Here is a 16,595-nt window from a genome sequence, read left to right on the forward strand (position 1 = left end):
CTCCCTTCCGGCTCCCAAACTATGGAATGAACTCCACATTGCAATTAGAACTGCAGACTCACTCCCAGTCGTCCGCCGAAACCTGAAGACTCTCCTCTTCAGACTCCACCTTAGCCCGGAGCACTTGCCCTAACTTCGACAACCTTGCAGGCTTACGCAAATGTAATTAGATAGCATGTCATGTAGATAGATACCAGGTTATTGTTGACCTGGTACCCTACATAGTGCCAGGTCCTTGTGTAGTTCCAATGTACAGATTATATTCAGTATGAAAACCTGAAGATCATGTGTGTGCGTCACGCCTCATGTCACGCCCCATATATGGAGATCCTTGATGTCATCAATATTAAGCCCATATCTGGGAATGCCCAGATATAACATGTAACTTTTGTTATAAAACAAATCTTAAAATTGTCCTAGCTGTTAAATCGCTAAAGTTTTAGAACCCCCACTCCGTTAATTTCAGCTTCTAAAGCCTTCTCTTTATATGTTTTCTATGAGCCGTGAGGGGGGGGGAGAATTTCGCGGCAAAATGACGTCATCTGCATCATGTGTATACGTTGGCCAATCATATCGCCGATCATAAACACATGGTACACTACCGGCCAATCACAGGCGCATCTTGCTGACTTCTCAGGAAGTAGCTTGCCTCAACATAACAACAACATATTCTCGGGTGAAGGAGTCCGTTTCTCCGGAATGCCTGAACGCACAGGAACCAGGGACCCCTCTAAAGATAGATCTCGGCGAGGTGGAGGCAGACGCGGGGGTGTGAGGCCCGGTCTGCGGCGAAAAACGGCCGAAAGACGCGGACGCGACCGCGGTTTGCTATACAGCTCTGACCACTAGTTGAGCAACTTACACAGTATAGCTTTAATATTGATTAAGCCCATATGGGAATGCCCATATAGGCCTATGGACATATTGTGTCAGTCTCTGTTGTTTCAGTGCAACCTCGATGAGCTTACTTGGGTAAAAGTACAAGGTATTGGCATCAAAATGTACTTTAAGTACCAAAAGTCAAAATCAAAAGTACTCATTATAGAAAATGTCCCAAAATGTCCCATTTCACAAGTTTTTAAATGACTAAAATATATACAAATCTTTTGAAAATAGCTGATCTACAAGCACATTGGGAGCACATTGTGAGCTTGTAGCTCGGCTATTTGGGCTGACGTGGTACGATGTATGTTTTGTAATAATAATCCAAATCTGCTACTGTTGTAGTAACTAAAGTTTTCCTATAATTGTATTGGAGTAAAAGTACAATATTTGCCTCTGAGATGTAGTGGAGTAATATAAAATATTTATAAAAGTAAAAGATGTAAGAAAATGCTCAAGTAAAGTAAAATAATACCTCAACATTGGACTTAAGTTCAGTACTTGAGTAGATGTAGTTAGCTACTTTACACCAGTGGTTCTCCACCTTTTCAGGCTGCGACCCCCAAAATAATCATATTTTAACTGGGGACCCCCTCCAGCCCACCCTGACGAGCACTAAGAGTTGAGGCATTACATTTTGTATAACACAGTTTTATTGTGAAAATAGCAGATCTACATGCTCACAATGCCTCGCAACGCGAGGCGTTGTGAGCGTTGTGATCGTGTTGCGTTGTGATACCCTATTATGAGACAATTTGGCCAATGTTTAATTTGTCATTTTAGAGGTCTTAAAAAGTCCTTAAATTGTCACTTTAGAAATGTGCAGATACACTTAAACATTATGTTGGTTTGTTTACTGTTGAGTGAGAACACAATGTTTCACATTAAGCTAATCATCTGGGGACCTCCCCCAAAATAACCCCTGGGGGTCCTGACCCACAGGTTGAGAACCACTGCTTCCCGCCACAGCCGCAGGCCCACATCATTTGACAGCCAATCGATGCGAGGGCCTGGCTGGGAGTCGGTGCACCGCCCATACATGACACAGTGAAATGATGGAAGGTGCTGGGAGGAATACAACTCAGCACAACTGAAACACACGCACACACACACACACACACACGCGCACGCGCACACACGCGCACACACACACACACACACACACACACACACACGCGCACACGCACACGCACACACACACGATGCATGATTTATGGTTATGCTTAGTTGTGTGCCGGTGCAGCGCCAACATGGAATATAGCCGACTCATAAGCTCACAACTCGGTCCGTCTCACCATCCTGCGTTGTGAGCTTGTAGATCAGCTTCTTCCGGTGCGCAACCCACGACACACACGCACACAACACACACACACACACACACACACACACACACACACACACACACACACTGAAAAACAGAAGTGTTTTCACTACTGAGGCCTGAAACTGCATTTCCCTTTCTGCTGTTGTTTCACTCCGAAACCAAAAGCGTCGACACAAGATTGCGGTGCATCTTGGGAATGGGACGCGGGAGTTAAACAATGAGTCTACTACCACTGCTGTCATTACTGTGTGAAGTAGAGCAGGGGTCTTCAACGTTTTCAGGCCAAGGACCCCTTAATTGAGAGAGAGATGAAGCAGGGACCCCCACAAACATTTTTCATAGATTCCATAGAGCGTCATCGTTTGAAGGCACAATCGTCAGTGTATTTTGGATTCATGTCAATTTGTGTTTTCAGATATTTAACCACTTGAACCGGGTCCGTCATACTTATAAAACTTGACCTTTCACTCTGTACCTAGTCTGCTCTTTTCCCCCTCTACACCAAAGCTCTTTGCTGAAAATAGCCGATCTACAAACTCACAACGCCTCGCTACGCGAGACGATGTCGATGTGGGCTTGTAGATATGCAATTTTTTGGCTAAAGTTCTCCCAATATGGACACTAGTGTTCAAGTGGTTGATATAAAAAAGGAGAAAAAAAGGTTTCTATTACAAAAAGATTTGGAGGACCCCCTGTAGTAACTCTGAGGACCCCCTAGGGGTCCTGGACCCCCTGTCAAAGTTGTCCTTTAAAAGCAGGTAGGCCTACTATTCTACTCTGACGACGTATTATACCAGAACCATGTCATTCATCCTCATCAATCACGGTAAGCCCCACCCCCGTAGCACTCCAATCAGGTTGAAACACAGAGAATGATTTGCAAATACGGGCTGACCCAGGCCTGAGCTCCACAATCCACCCCCCCCTCCTCACCATCATAAATATAGAAAGGTAATCCTGTCGCCCAGATGTTGGCCATGCAAAGGGACGTGCAGAGAATGTTAGAGAGGCAGGGGCTGACATTTCTAAAAGGGCCTTTTGGTGAAAATATCGAAAATAGCCGACCTCCAAGCTCACGACGCGTCGCAGTGCGACGCGTCGTGAGCTTGGAGGTCGGCTATTTTCAGTACTTGATACCACACTAAACTAAGCATAATCAAGCCCATACTGGAGATGTGGCGTAACAGCATGGATTTCTACACAGAGAGGGCAATTCTTTCAAACATAAGATGCTGCATTCACGTTCAGGAGAGTTTGGACAAGACAATTCTCTTGAATGCTGCCTTCACGTATCGTATGGCATGGAAAGAGGACATTTGCATTTCTTTCACCATAGTGAAAACAGCATTCATGGTCTGGAGAGAGCACTTTTTACAGATGGATAAAAGGGCAGGGGCTCAAGCCCCCTTTGATGTCTATGTGTGCACCTGCCTGCATGCAGGCAGCCAGAGAGGTCACCTCTGAGCGAGCAGTGGTGGAAAAAATAAAAAAAAGTATCAATGTCCAATGTAGCTATACTCCATTACAAGTAAAAGTCTGTAATTCAACATTTAGGTGAATGAAAGTGTTGGCATAAAAATGCAGAATGTCCAATTTCAAGTTTTCAAAATGTATAACAATCTTTCGAAAATAGCAGATCTACAAGCTCACAATGCATCGCATAGATCAGCTATAGATCGGCTATTTTTAAATGGCCAAACATGTATGTATAGGGCTGAAGTGGTTATTGTGTGTTTTGTAACAGTAATCAAAATCTACAAAGTAACTAGTAACTAAAGTTGACAAATAATTGGAGAGAGAGAGAGAGAGAGAGAGAGAGAGAGAGAGAGAGAGAGTGTTGTGAAAATAGCAGCTTTTACCTTTTACGAAGCTAGTGTTGCGAGCTTGTAGATCTGCTATTTTCAGTTTTGGGTCTTGAACTCAAAAGTTTGGGAACCACTGCTTTACACAGCGATTTGAACGCACACAGACGTGCAAGCCCAGGTTTTCCATGAGCAGGCTGCGTCCTCTAGTGGCAGAGTAGTGAAATTACAATTTAGTGTCAGTCTGGATATAAATAAAATAGCAGTAGCCTATATTAAAAAGTGTGTGTCAGCATAACTACAGGAATGATATTCGGGAGGGGGTAACATGAAACATGCACCTGTAAGGCCTTATACTTTCCGAGCTGAATTAAAACACCACATTTTATTGTGAGGTCTAGCTCTGGTTCATAGCTTTATAGTGGTTCTAATGGCACCTTATAATGGTTATAATGGATTTCACGGTTATTGTTTTTGTCTGTACCAGTTTCAAGTGCATGGTGACATGCATAAATACACAAATCAATATTTTAAAAGTTCACGGTACAACAGTAAGTAAGCACCAAATTGATGAAATCCACTGTGGTCTATTTTAAAGCATACTAGACAAACAACACAAGAATACATAGGCCTACAACAATGAACAGATAAAACTGCCAGAAGAATTGGCTGGGATGGGAGTTTTAGATATAATGCCCTCGGAATAAATTAGTATATCTACGTGCATACTTTATAAGCACTATACATTACATTATACGGTTATATGTTGTGTGGTTGCTGGTTGAATTATGATACTGTGAATATTTAGGACTGATGCACTGTATCTAGTTGCAAGCCTTTTCTCTTTAATCATAATCACCCCTCTCTGCCAGTAGCTGTAATTATGCTATACAGACAAAAACAATATTCACGGTATCATAATTCAACCAGCAACCACACAACATATAACCGTATAATGTAATGTATAGTGCTTATAAAGTATGCACGTAGATATACTAATTTATTCCGAGGGCATTATATCTAAAACTCCCATCCCAGCCAATTCTTCTGGCAGTGTTATCTGTTCATTGTTGTAGGCCTATGTATTCTTGTGTTGTTTGTCTAGTATGCTTTAAAATAGACCACAGTGGATTTCATCAATTTGGTGCTTACTTACTGTTGTACCGTGAACTTTTAAAATATTGATTCGTGTATTTATGCATGTCACCATGCACTTGAAACTGGTTTTGTCATGACGGGCTTCATTATGGGGAATTGGACACACACACACACACACACACACACACACACACACACACACACACACACACACACACACACACACACACACACACACACACACACACACACACACACACACAGGAACTCTTTAAATTAAGTTGTGGCTGGCTCTTAAAAGAGCCTTTTTGAAAAAAGGTAAACACTAAAGAGGCTGCTGTGGGGGACGTTCACTTCTTCTTAGCGGCGGCCTGCTTCTTGGGTTTCGCCGCCCTGGGCTTGGCTGCCGCCTTCTTTGCCGGTGTTTTCTTAGCGCCAGCAGTGGGCTTCTTCTTCGCCTTCTTGGGGCTCTTGGTGGGGTCCTTCTTGGCTGCGGGCTTCCTTGCCTTCTTGGGGGAGGATTTCTTCTTGGCTGCGGGGGGCTTCAGGGCCGCCGCCGCTTTCTTGGCCGCTGCGGTCTCCAGTGCTTTCCTAGCGGCCGCTGCGATCCTCGCCGCTCTCTTCTGCTGCTTTGCGATCTCTGCGGCCTTTATGGCTTCTTCCTTCTTCTTTTCTGCCTGGTTGGCTACCATCTTCGCGGCTAGTTGCTTATGAGCCATCTTGTTAATCTTGAAACATCCCGAAGCGGAGACCTTGGTCGTGTTTCCGACGGTGCCGATCAGCGTGCCTTTCTGAACCAGCCTCCGCACGGCCACCTTGACCCAGCGCTCGTTCATCTTCATGTCGTAGCCGGCGGCTTCCATCGACTTCTTGATGACGGCCAGAGACGCCCCGCGCTTGTCTTTGCAACTCCTCACGGCCTTGACGACGAACTGGCTCGTCTGCAAACCCTTGTGGTTATTCCCTTTGGCTGCTTTGTCCGGGGAGGCGGCTGCATTCTTCTTCTTGGCGGCTTTCTTCTTGGCTGCGTTGGCCGGGATCGAGGCTACTACAGCGGCTACTACTGCGGCTGCTGCTGCTGCTGGAGCGACATCATCTGAGGTAGTCGGGGCGGGATCCGAGGCAGCTGGGGCGGGATCCGAGGCATCGGGAGCCGGGGCGACATCTTCAGCTTCTTCGCTGTCGACTGGTGGCTGACAAACCAACTCGGCCAAGTCTGGGGCGACGCTTTCTTCGCCTCCTTCTTTGGGGGTTAAGGCTGCTGCGGCGCCGTCCACCATACTTACGAGGTCCGTGTTTAAGGCTGCTGCGGTGACATCGGCCATGCTTGCTTAGTTTTTCCGTGTTTAGTCTGACATGAGACGCTCCACTCTGGTATTGTGTTACTAAAGGCTGAGCATTGAGCACGGGGCGGAACTTAAACGATATGTGAGAACCATGTAGCTCCAACCCACCCGCCCAGTGCGCTGTGCTGCAGAACACTGGGACGCTTGTGTTTTCTCTACACCTAAAACCGACTAAAACACAGACAGAGACATGGATTCAAGTCAAAACAACGAACGGAGCACACAGCAGACTTGTTTCACTTCATAATGATATCATGTAGAGCGCTGTGGATTACGTGGAGACGTCTAAAACATCATATATACACCGTTATGCAGCGAGTTGTTGGCAACCTTTCCCCTGTCGTGTCTTTTTAAACTGTTTTAATATGCATCATTCTGTCCAATATTTACTGCACGTCAAACTGAGAGGTGTGGTTATACAATACATGTGAAAGGAGTCATCTATAGCAAAGCGTTTGTTTTAAAAACCCTAATGTTTCAGTGGCTGTAAACACAATCTGCTGCTGCACTTCAGAGCTGGAAGCCTCGCCCATGTGTTCTCCGGACGTAAGGGAGGACAGGCACGTTCTGAGGACGTAAGGGAGGACAGGCAGACAGAGCTGCCTGGGTGTGCACACCCCCTCCACACACACACGCGCACGCACGCATGCGCGCGCCCTCCTCCTTTGTCTCATCGACATTAGTTTGCAGTAATTTTACCAGGGTTACTATTTATAACATTGTATTAAAGTTCAATGGTACTATTCAATGTATAGGTTTGAATGATATAAAATGTTATGTGTTTGAATTATATAAAATGTTATATTTTTTTTATTTTTTTTTATTTTGCAATGAATATTCCACAATGTGCCAGACTTATTTTCTTCAAAATGTTAAATATTGAACGTTATCCACTTCCAAGCGAATGAATGAGTTTTATTATTTAAAGTAGGCTAATTTACAAGTTACTACACTGCAATAGAGGCTCATTTCATTCAGTTTAATTTTTACAGTCTTCCTGTACATAATCATTGTTCAAATAGTGCTGTTACACAAATGCTTCTTCCAGTCTTCAAAGAAAGTGACAAATAAAAAACATGTGCCAAATAACTGGTGCTCATTAAAGGTCCTGCAGAAAAACACCCATGTTAAAATAGTCACTCATATCCTCCGCTTTGTCTTCACTCCATGAACTGGACACTGATACAGATCAGAGATTAATATACGTCGTGATACACCATGTTTACAGTACTGGAAACAAAAAATAAAGTCTACAAGCCAATTTCATTGACATTTAAATACGTAAATAATGCTTAGAATGGATCAACTCTTCAAGTGAGAATGTGGGTGGTCCTTAAAAGGACCGTTGTTTTTAAAGCCGGGTATGCAGGTTATTTGGAGCTGGTGTACTTGGTGACAGCCTTGGTGCCCTCAGACACGGCATGCTTGGCCAGCTCACCGGGGAGCAGCAGGCGGACGGCGGTCTGGATTTCCCTGGAGGTAATGGTGGAGCGCTTGTTGTAGTGAGCCAGACGAGAGGCTTCGCCGGCAATGCGTTCAAAGATGTCGTTGACGAAGGAGTTCATGATGCCCATGGCCTTGGAGGAGATACCGGTGTCAGGGTGGACCTGCTTCAATACCTTGTACACGTAGATGGCGTAGCTCTCCTTCCTGGACTTTCTGCGCTTCTTGCCGCCCTTGGCGGTGGTCTTGGTGACGGCTTTCTTGGAGCCCTTCTTGGGCGCTGGCTTTGCTGGCTCAGGCATGTTGTTAAGAATGACAGTCCTCCGGCGAAGAATACTGATAGAGCTGAAACGCTGCTGCAGCACTATTTATAGCTAGCCAATGCAAATGAAGTGTGCGACTCCCAGCATGTGATGCAAATGAAGTGTGCGACTCCCAGCATATGATTGGTTTAGCTATATCTGCACCGTCACGTGCTGCACAGAGGGTGGTGTCTGCTGCCCAGCAACTCAAGTGACCCAGTGAGTGGTAGAAGTACTACTCAGATAAAGCCAAGTCATATCTCTGGATTAAACTCTTGCATTGAAATGCCACTTGAGTATACACATATACATTCAACACGTATACAAAGCAATGTAGAAATACAAATGTTGGTTTAAGACATTGAATGGGTTAGAGACAAAATACTTTTCTATGTCACTTGAGTATATTAACAGATACAGTACACATTCAAATGTTGGTCATTGAATGGGTTAGAGACAAAATACCTTTCTAATAGGGCCAAGCAAGATTAGTTAATATCCATTAGCTATTTGAAAATTGTCAAAATGCTCACAAATGTAATACATGGCAAAGCAACAACAACAACACAAATCTTGTGTGGGGTCCCAGGCACAACTTATTTTCAGATGAAGGTCTGAACATACAGCATGGGAAAAACATGTATTCTTCAAAACTGGAAAGCTGAAACCCCGCCGTCTCAAAGACATTGGTTGTACAAATTCTTATTCTACTCCTAAAAAGATGTTGTATAACATGAGGAGGAAACCGGCAACACGTGAGAAAATATGGGGTCCTTTTATGTCTGTTACCGTCTCTGCACCCTTGTAACTAAATGGGATATTATATTATGTTGTTAATCATGCAATTGTAGGGATGGAACTCGTAGGTGTGTGTGTGTGTGTGTGTGTGTGTGTGTGCGTGTGCGTGTGCGTGTGTGTGTGTGTGTGTGTGTGTGTGTGCGTGCGTGCGTGCGTGCGTGCGTGTGTTTGTGTGTGTTTCTTGATATTTTCTTGAACTTTGTTTTTGTTGTTATTGTGTAAAAACTGAAACAAATGAATGACCTTTGTCTAAATGAAAATATCTTTACAATCTAATACTGCTGGGCCTACATCACGCCACCAGGTACCTACCTCTACCACAAAACAGACGTCTCTCAGTCAGTACGACTTTGGAGCATGTGCCTTGACCCCATGTTAGATGAACATTGCTAAAATGATTGCCACTGACTGAGAACCACTTACAATTGCGATCAACCCCTCCCACACTCTTCCATGTAGGAAGACAATAGGCAAGAAAGTTTACCACATTTATGAGAGAGAAGCAGCGTCACAGGAAAGACTGAACAAAGTAGGGGTGGGTGATATGATGATAAAAATCCAATGTCTCCACGATATGCCTTCTCAGAGATATCATATATTGTGATTCGTGATACAATGAGGGATCTGAGTAGGGCCCAAGGTGGAGGGGCCTTAATTATTATATACTTGAAAAATAGCAGCTATTGAAAAATAGCAGATATACAAGCTCACAGTGCCACGCTGCGAGCTTGTAGATCTGCTATTTTTGAAAAGTCGTGAAAATGTGTGTAAAATGTATAATAACTCAAATTTTGCTTCTGGGGGGTCCCTGGAACTAAATATTTTGAGATATTTTGAAAGTACCTGAGACGAAAAGTCCATATTTTAAAATTTTGAATATAGATATTCTTTTGATTTACCAGACTGTAAACCACAAACTAGAAGTTTTTAATATGTTAAATTCTTAATGCACTCCCCCCTCATTATGTTGAATTCGATTTTTGTTTTACTTAACTCATATATATATACATATATATATATATATGTTACAGTATGTTTGGGTAACTCAGGACGGTAAGAGTAAGAGCGCTTGTTTTGTCGTTCACCACACACTAATCACCACCAGATGGCGACGACAGCCCATAGACAGCCATTCACTAGTGCAGGCGCTGACGTCACTCGTTTGCGACTCTCTTTCTTTATTTACTAGCCTAGCTGGGTGGTGTTTAGCCATTAGCTTAGCCATTAGCTTAGCCATTAGCTTACTATGAGCGTTTATCGTGGGCTTGCCCAGGCCTTACGGCCTGGGCATAAATATAACGATTGCATTCACCACGGCTTCGTAACCTGCGGCGCTCGGGGGCGAAGAGCAGGACCAAGGTCCGCTGGCCTTCGCGCCGCTTGCAATGTCGTGGACAATCGAGCGGCTCCGCCTGGAGGACGTTGTTGTGGCGACCGCTTGCTCCGCCCCGTGCGGCACCACGAGTGCTCCGTTTCTCGACCGTCCTGTTTCTCTAACAAACCGTGACATATATATATACATATATATATATATATATATATATATATATATATATATATATATATATATTAGGAATTATAAGACATAATACTTATGGAAAGTGGAAAATACTTATGGACAGTATATCTCCAACAGTTTGTGGAACAACAAAGTCTGTACAAGCAAGATTCAGCAGACAAAGGGAGCAGATAACATTAAAACAGACAATTGAACAAATGAGGGGGGAGTGCATTAACATTTTAACTGATTAAAAATGACTAGTTTGTGGTTTAGTCTGGTAAATCCAAAAAATATCTATATTAAAAAAAGGGCTTAGACTGTTATTCGTCTCAGGTATTCATTTGTCGGCATCACAACGGCCTCTAGCTTCCTCCTTTTCCCATAGCATCACTCCAGTGTAGGGAACGGGAGAGAGGTTGATTCTGTTGTAAATAAATAAAGGCAGGCAGATGGCAGTTCATATCATGTATTAGGACATTTTGCTACTTTTGTTTTATCCGGGGCTGTTTTGCACATGTGCAAGTAAGTATTCAGCTATTTTATTTTTGAGCAGTGCTAACCACTCCTACGTCTGGTTTTGTGCAAACTAGTTTTCCACTTTGTATATCTGTGGGCTCGCTCCAGTGAGCACACACTACTTGTCCCCATTTTATATAACTTCTTTATTCCGCCACTTTTTTCAGCATCTAACTACTTTCACATACTTTGTGCTGGAAACTTCAACATGTTCAAACTTCAGCATGCTCAGCTTTACACAGTTATGTGTGCTTGTACTTTTCTTTTAATGTTTTTTTATGATTTTTCTGTCATTTTTAACTTTTTTACACTCATTGTAATGAGTCTATGGGGAAATGAGTCAATTTTCCTAGAGAACAAAGTGCTCTGATAACTCCTTCATACTTTCACCTAAAAACCTCATATAAACCTTTAAATGTTCAGCTATCTTTGAATTTTCATTGGTGATTTAATCATTTGGAAAAAGTTTATACCGTACTTTATTATTATTATTATTAACAATGACTGTACACCGGCTCCAAAGTGTACACTGGCCATGGTCATTTACATTGAAACTGCCTGCCGTAGACGCCAAAAACAATTCTTCTTCTTCTTCTTCTTCTTATTATTATTATTATTATTTTAATTTAACTTTATTCCTAAATATTTCATCCCATGGGATCTAACCCTTAAATGTACCTCACTTTGCAGCCTCATTACCCTGGTAGGCCTATACTTTTGTGTAGGAACGTGATTCCAACAAATCTTATTGATGTGTTTACATGACGTATAGGGGTGCAACGGTTCAGTTAGCCCACGGTTCGGTTCAAACCACAGTTTTTGGCCCACGTTTTCGGTTCGGTTTCAGTAAAAAAAAAACAAGATTACAGACTTAAAGTATTTGTAAAGTAATATTTTTGTTTCTATTCAGACACAGTATTTTATGCATTTCATTATTTTCAAGGAAAAAAAATACCTTATAGGCCTATTGCGAACATGACTGAAAGACCTTCAAAAAAGGGAGTCCCCATGGTGGACAGAGAGGAGTCGCCTGCCGAATATAGACAATCTACAGGCTCCCTGTGTCACCATGCTTGTGGATCTGCTGTTTTTGGCGAGTATAACATCAGACGGATTCACTCGCGGATCACGGCAACTCCGCGAGTCATTTCTTTATTTATTTTAGCAAGACCGAAAAAATTGTGGTCCATAAAGGCGCACTGAACCGTGCAAGGCGTACCGTGCGGTTCAGTTTTAAACCATAAACCGTTGCACCCTAATGACGTATAGTAGCTGTGCCAGCAGGAGAGTAAACACTAAACGCGAGCCTCCGTTTTCAAACGCACGTCACTTCTGATGGGGAGGCGGCGTGCAGGGGACCACGGTGTAAAGTGTATTTGAAAAAAGAGGCTCCTAGCAGCACAGTGCAACAGGTGCTTCTTGATAGCGTCACAACCAGCAGATAGGGGTTTTCACTGTTTAGGTTTTTCTCCTGTGTGGTTACGCAGGTGTGTCCTCAGGTTAGTTGACTGACTGAAACTCTTATCACACTGTTTACAATAGAAAGGTTTTTCTCCTGTGTGGATACGCTGGTGTATTTTCAGGTCACCTAACTGACTGAATCTCTTGTCACACTCTTTACAACAGAAAGGTTTTTCTCCAGTGTGGATACGTTGGTGTCGCTTCAGGCCACCTACCACACTGAAACTCTTGTCACACTGTTTACAGTGGAAAGGTTTTTCTCCTGTGTGGATACGCTGGTGATTTTTCAGGTCACCTAACTGACTGAAACTCTTGTCACACTCTTTACAACAGAAAGGTTTTTCTCCAGTGTGGGTACGCTGGTGAATCTTCAAGGAATGTAACCAACTGAAACTCTTGTCACACTCTTTACAGTGAAAAGGTTTTTCTCCCGTGTGGGTATACTGGTGACATTTCAAGTGATCTGACCGACTGAAACTCTTGTCACACTCTTTACAGTGAAAAGGTTTTTCTCCCGTGTGGGTATACTGGTGATGTTTCAAGTGATCTGACCGACTGAAACTCTTGTCACACTCTTTACAGTGAAAAGGTTTTTCTCCAGTGTGGATATGCTTGTGTTCCTTCCGGTTTAACTGACTGAAACTCTTGTCACACTGTTTACAGTGAAACGGTTTTCCTTCAGTGTGGATACACTGGTGGATCTTCAAGGAATCTAACCGACTGAAACTCTTGTCACACTCTTTACAGTGAAAAGGTTTTTCTCCCGTGTGAGTATACTGGTGACGTTTCAAGTGACCCAACCGACTGAAAGGTTTACAGATTTGAGTTTTCTTCTGATGTGTATTTACTTCTCCTGGTTGAGTTAAAGTCTTGGTAAACCATTGATGACTGTCTCCTTTTTCCTGGCTGGTGATTTGCTGGATGGATTCTGGGGGGATCTGTCCATTGATGGGCATTTGGCAGTAGAGGTCATCACGGCTCGATTGAGATCGCCTGGCAGTTTGAAACAACACTCCTTCCTGGAGTGGCATGTCCTCATCACATCTGCATCTATACATGGACTATGATAGGGAGAGTTTCTGGTTCCTTATGGGTGATGGAAGATGTATGTATCCCCTTTCTCTTTAAGGGCACCTATTCCTCTGGCCTCTTTGGAATGAAGTGGAAATTAAAAATAATGTTTTCCTTTCTTATACAAGCTGAGCAGAGCTCTGGTCTGACCTCACTCACAACACAACCAGTTGCCGTGCATGCCTGACAACACCGATGTGCGCAGGCTGCCGCACTCCATATTTGGGAAAGAGTGAAGTCATCAATATGACACCACCACCATGATGGAAGAGATCCATGCAGATGCCACGCTATTATTAGACCCATTTTATAAAAGCTTTCATTCAGTAATTGTGGGCTTGCCTGAAAGGCGAGAACACTATGTTTCATTATTTATATAGTGAGTTCCGCCGCAGACAGTTCAAAGGCGAAAACACTATGGTTTCGTCATTATTTCCGCCGCATATCGTGTTCGGTTAGCCAATGAGGCGCAATTGGTGGAAAAGAATCTGGGAGTGGTGTTAGCTGGAGTATTGGTTGAGCTTCACATGACAGTTAGCACGCTGCAGAGTATAGTCACGAGCGAGCCCACACTGTTTCTTAGGAACAGTATTTCTAGTTGTAATGGTTTTAATAATAGATTAATAGACTTCATCACCTCATTAATGACGTCACTCTTTGTTATTTCAAGGGTTTTCCCATTGGATGATGTCACCCTGTGTTTTTTCAAGAGTTTTCCCATTGGATGACGTAAACACAGACACACTGACTGACGGACAGAAGTCCTTACCCGATTATGCCTGATATTTATAGTCTGGTTGGACGAAATGTCATGTGAAGCTCGCCAATCCATCAATCCTCAAGCTATGTTGGAGATGCCCATTTATGGCCGTATGGCCTCCCGTCACCCACATAGAGTATGATTGGCTGACAGACATAGATTTGGCAAATGTATAGATAGATAGATAGATAGATAGATAGATAGATAGATAGATAGATAGATAGATAGATAGATGAGCACAGAAACCCCATGTATGGAGATAACTAACGTCACAGACAGAACGGACCATACAAGGAGATAATTATGCACAAGGTTTCTTTCTCTTTTATGTAGTTGGCTTAGGTGCCGGCGTCATTATGGTGATGTCACTGTGTGTCAGTCATAGCCATATATGGATGTTGGTCATGCCAAAGGATAGGGCCTGTGAAGCCAGGCCTGGATGTTTCGGTTAGCTCCATATAGAGTTCCAGGAGAGAGTCTACAGTATGATGTCAGACTTTGGTGATCAGTTATCTTCATATATGGGGATTAAATAGGTCAGTTATCTCCTTATGTTATGGGGTTCTGGACTCCTGACACAGTCTACCTCGCGGTGGTCTCCATGTATGACTAATGCTGCCAAGTATGCTCTGAAAAGTTCTTTACAACGAGGAAAACAGTGATGCACAGACTTGAACAGAGTGTGCTGTGCAGAAGGATGGGGTCAATATTCAAGTATTGAGGATAGATTTACTATTTAGGCTAGATTAGAACAACAACTATGAAACTGTACAATGCACTCTGCAATGCGGGGGCTTTTAGAACCGTGTTTGATTTCGGCGAACGTGAAGTGGCGCGGTGGTTTCCCGGACATATGGCAAAAGGTCTCAAGCAGATGAAGTTCAACCTGAAGAACGTGGACTGCGTGGTAGAGGTCCACGATGCCAGAATCCCCTTCTCTGGAAGAAACCCTCTGTTCCAGGAGAGCTTAGACGTCAGGCCTCATGTGCTCGTTCTGAACAAGATGGACCTGGCCGATCTGTCAGGAAAAAGGCGAATCCTGAAGCAACTCGAGGGGAGCGGGGTGACGAACGTTCTCTTCACAGACTGCCTCCGTCAGCGAGACGAAAACGTCGGAAAGCTGGTTCCCACGGTGACCGAGCTGATTGAGGGACATCCCCGTTTTAACAGAGACGAGAACACAAATTATTGCCTGATGGCGATCGGCGTACCAAATGTGGGGAAGTCGTCTCTTATTAACGCGATAAGAAGAACGCATTTAAAGAAAGGTCGTGCATCCAGAGTGGGCGGGGAGCCAGGTATAACCCGAGCTGTCCTGACCAAAATTCAGGTGTGTCAGAGACCCATCGTGCACCTCTTGGACACACCAGGAGTCCTGCCCCCTAAGATTGAGAGTGTTGAGACCGGCATGAAGCTAGCTTTATGTGGAACCATCCTGGACCATTTAGTTGGTGAAGACATTATCGCTGACTACTTGTTGTTTTCCCTGAACAGACTAGGGCAGTTCGGTTATGTTGAGAAATATGACCTCGGAGAACCCTGTGATGACATCCAAATTGTTCTCAAACAAATTGCTGTCAACCTACGCAAGACACAGCGGGTCAAAGCTATCACTGGAGTAGGAAACGTCACCATCACGGTTCCAAACTATACAGCGGCAGCTTACGATTTCATCAGAGCCTTCAGGAAAGGAGAGCTGGGTCAGGTCACGCTGGACTGAGCCATGTTTAAGTGACGCGATTAAACTCTGGTCTAGCTTTTGTTTGCCATAAGCTGGAAGCTCATAGATACAAAATGGGGATTGTTGTCTCCTAAAATAGATGAAGCAAACAGTGTACACAAGGGGGTTTGTATTTATTAGCAAAGAAAAAGCAAGGGAGGTAAAGGTCTTAGGAGCATGGAGCCCGGAGGGGAGAAGGGACTTGTTGTGTCTTACAAATTAACTGAGGCTGAAAGGCTACTGTGAGAGGTGCAGTACAAGCTCGAAAACCAGGTGCCGCTACCACCAGAATGACCCAAATGACGCAGAGCCTCATAGATGTCTGACGCCATAGACTGAATGTGTCCTTATATGGGCATCTCACATCATAGATGTCTGATGTCCCCTATATGGAGATCCCTGTCATCAACATTAAGCCCATATCTGGGAATGCCCATATATGGACATATTGTGTCAGTCTCGTGATAACCAGTGTGGTTGCCCCAACACGAGTCACACTTGCAAATTAATTCCGTCCTTGTCCCTTTTATGCCCATGTATGAAGATCCCTGATGCCCATATATGGACATTT

The 16,595-nt window shown here is 43.7% G+C and overlaps 2 protein-coding genes across 2 annotated transcripts; one reads left to right on the forward strand and one right to left on the reverse strand.

The window, feature by feature from the left end:
- Positions 1–7,411: 7,411 nt before the first annotated feature.
- Positions 7,412–8,208, reverse strand: LOC308296563 (histone H2B-like). The gene has a single exon (XM_080739863.1). The coding sequence runs from the start codon at positions 8,195–8,197 to the stop codon at positions 7,823–7,825; it is 375 nt and encodes a 124-aa protein (XP_080595989.1). The 5' UTR covers positions 8,198–8,208; the 3' UTR covers positions 7,412–7,822.
- A 6,856-nt stretch (positions 8,209–15,064) lies between these two features.
- On the forward strand, positions 15,065–16,024 carry LOC308297619 (mitochondrial ribosome-associated GTPase 1-like; the record flags this gene model as incomplete). The annotated part of the gene is made up of 1 exon (XM_080741128.1): positions 15,065–16,024. The coding sequence occupies one exon, from the start codon at positions 15,065–15,067 to the stop codon at positions 16,022–16,024; it is 960 nt and encodes a 319-aa protein (XP_080597254.1).
- Between the last annotated feature and the right edge of the window lie 571 nt (positions 16,025–16,595).

The sequence above is a fragment of the Nannobrachium achirus genome (genome assembly GCF_963921795.1).
Source record: "Nannobrachium achirus genome assembly, chromosome: 13".
In the NCBI taxonomy this organism is placed as follows: domain Eukaryota; kingdom Metazoa; phylum Chordata; class Actinopteri; order Myctophiformes; family Myctophidae; genus Nannobrachium; species Nannobrachium achirus.

Bases quoted from the DNA above. Each gene is read 5' to 3' on its own strand.
- LOC308296563 (XM_080739863.1), bottom strand. From the start codon at position 8,197: ATGCCTGAGCCAGCAAAGCCAGCGCCCAAGAAGGGCTCCAAGAAAGCC.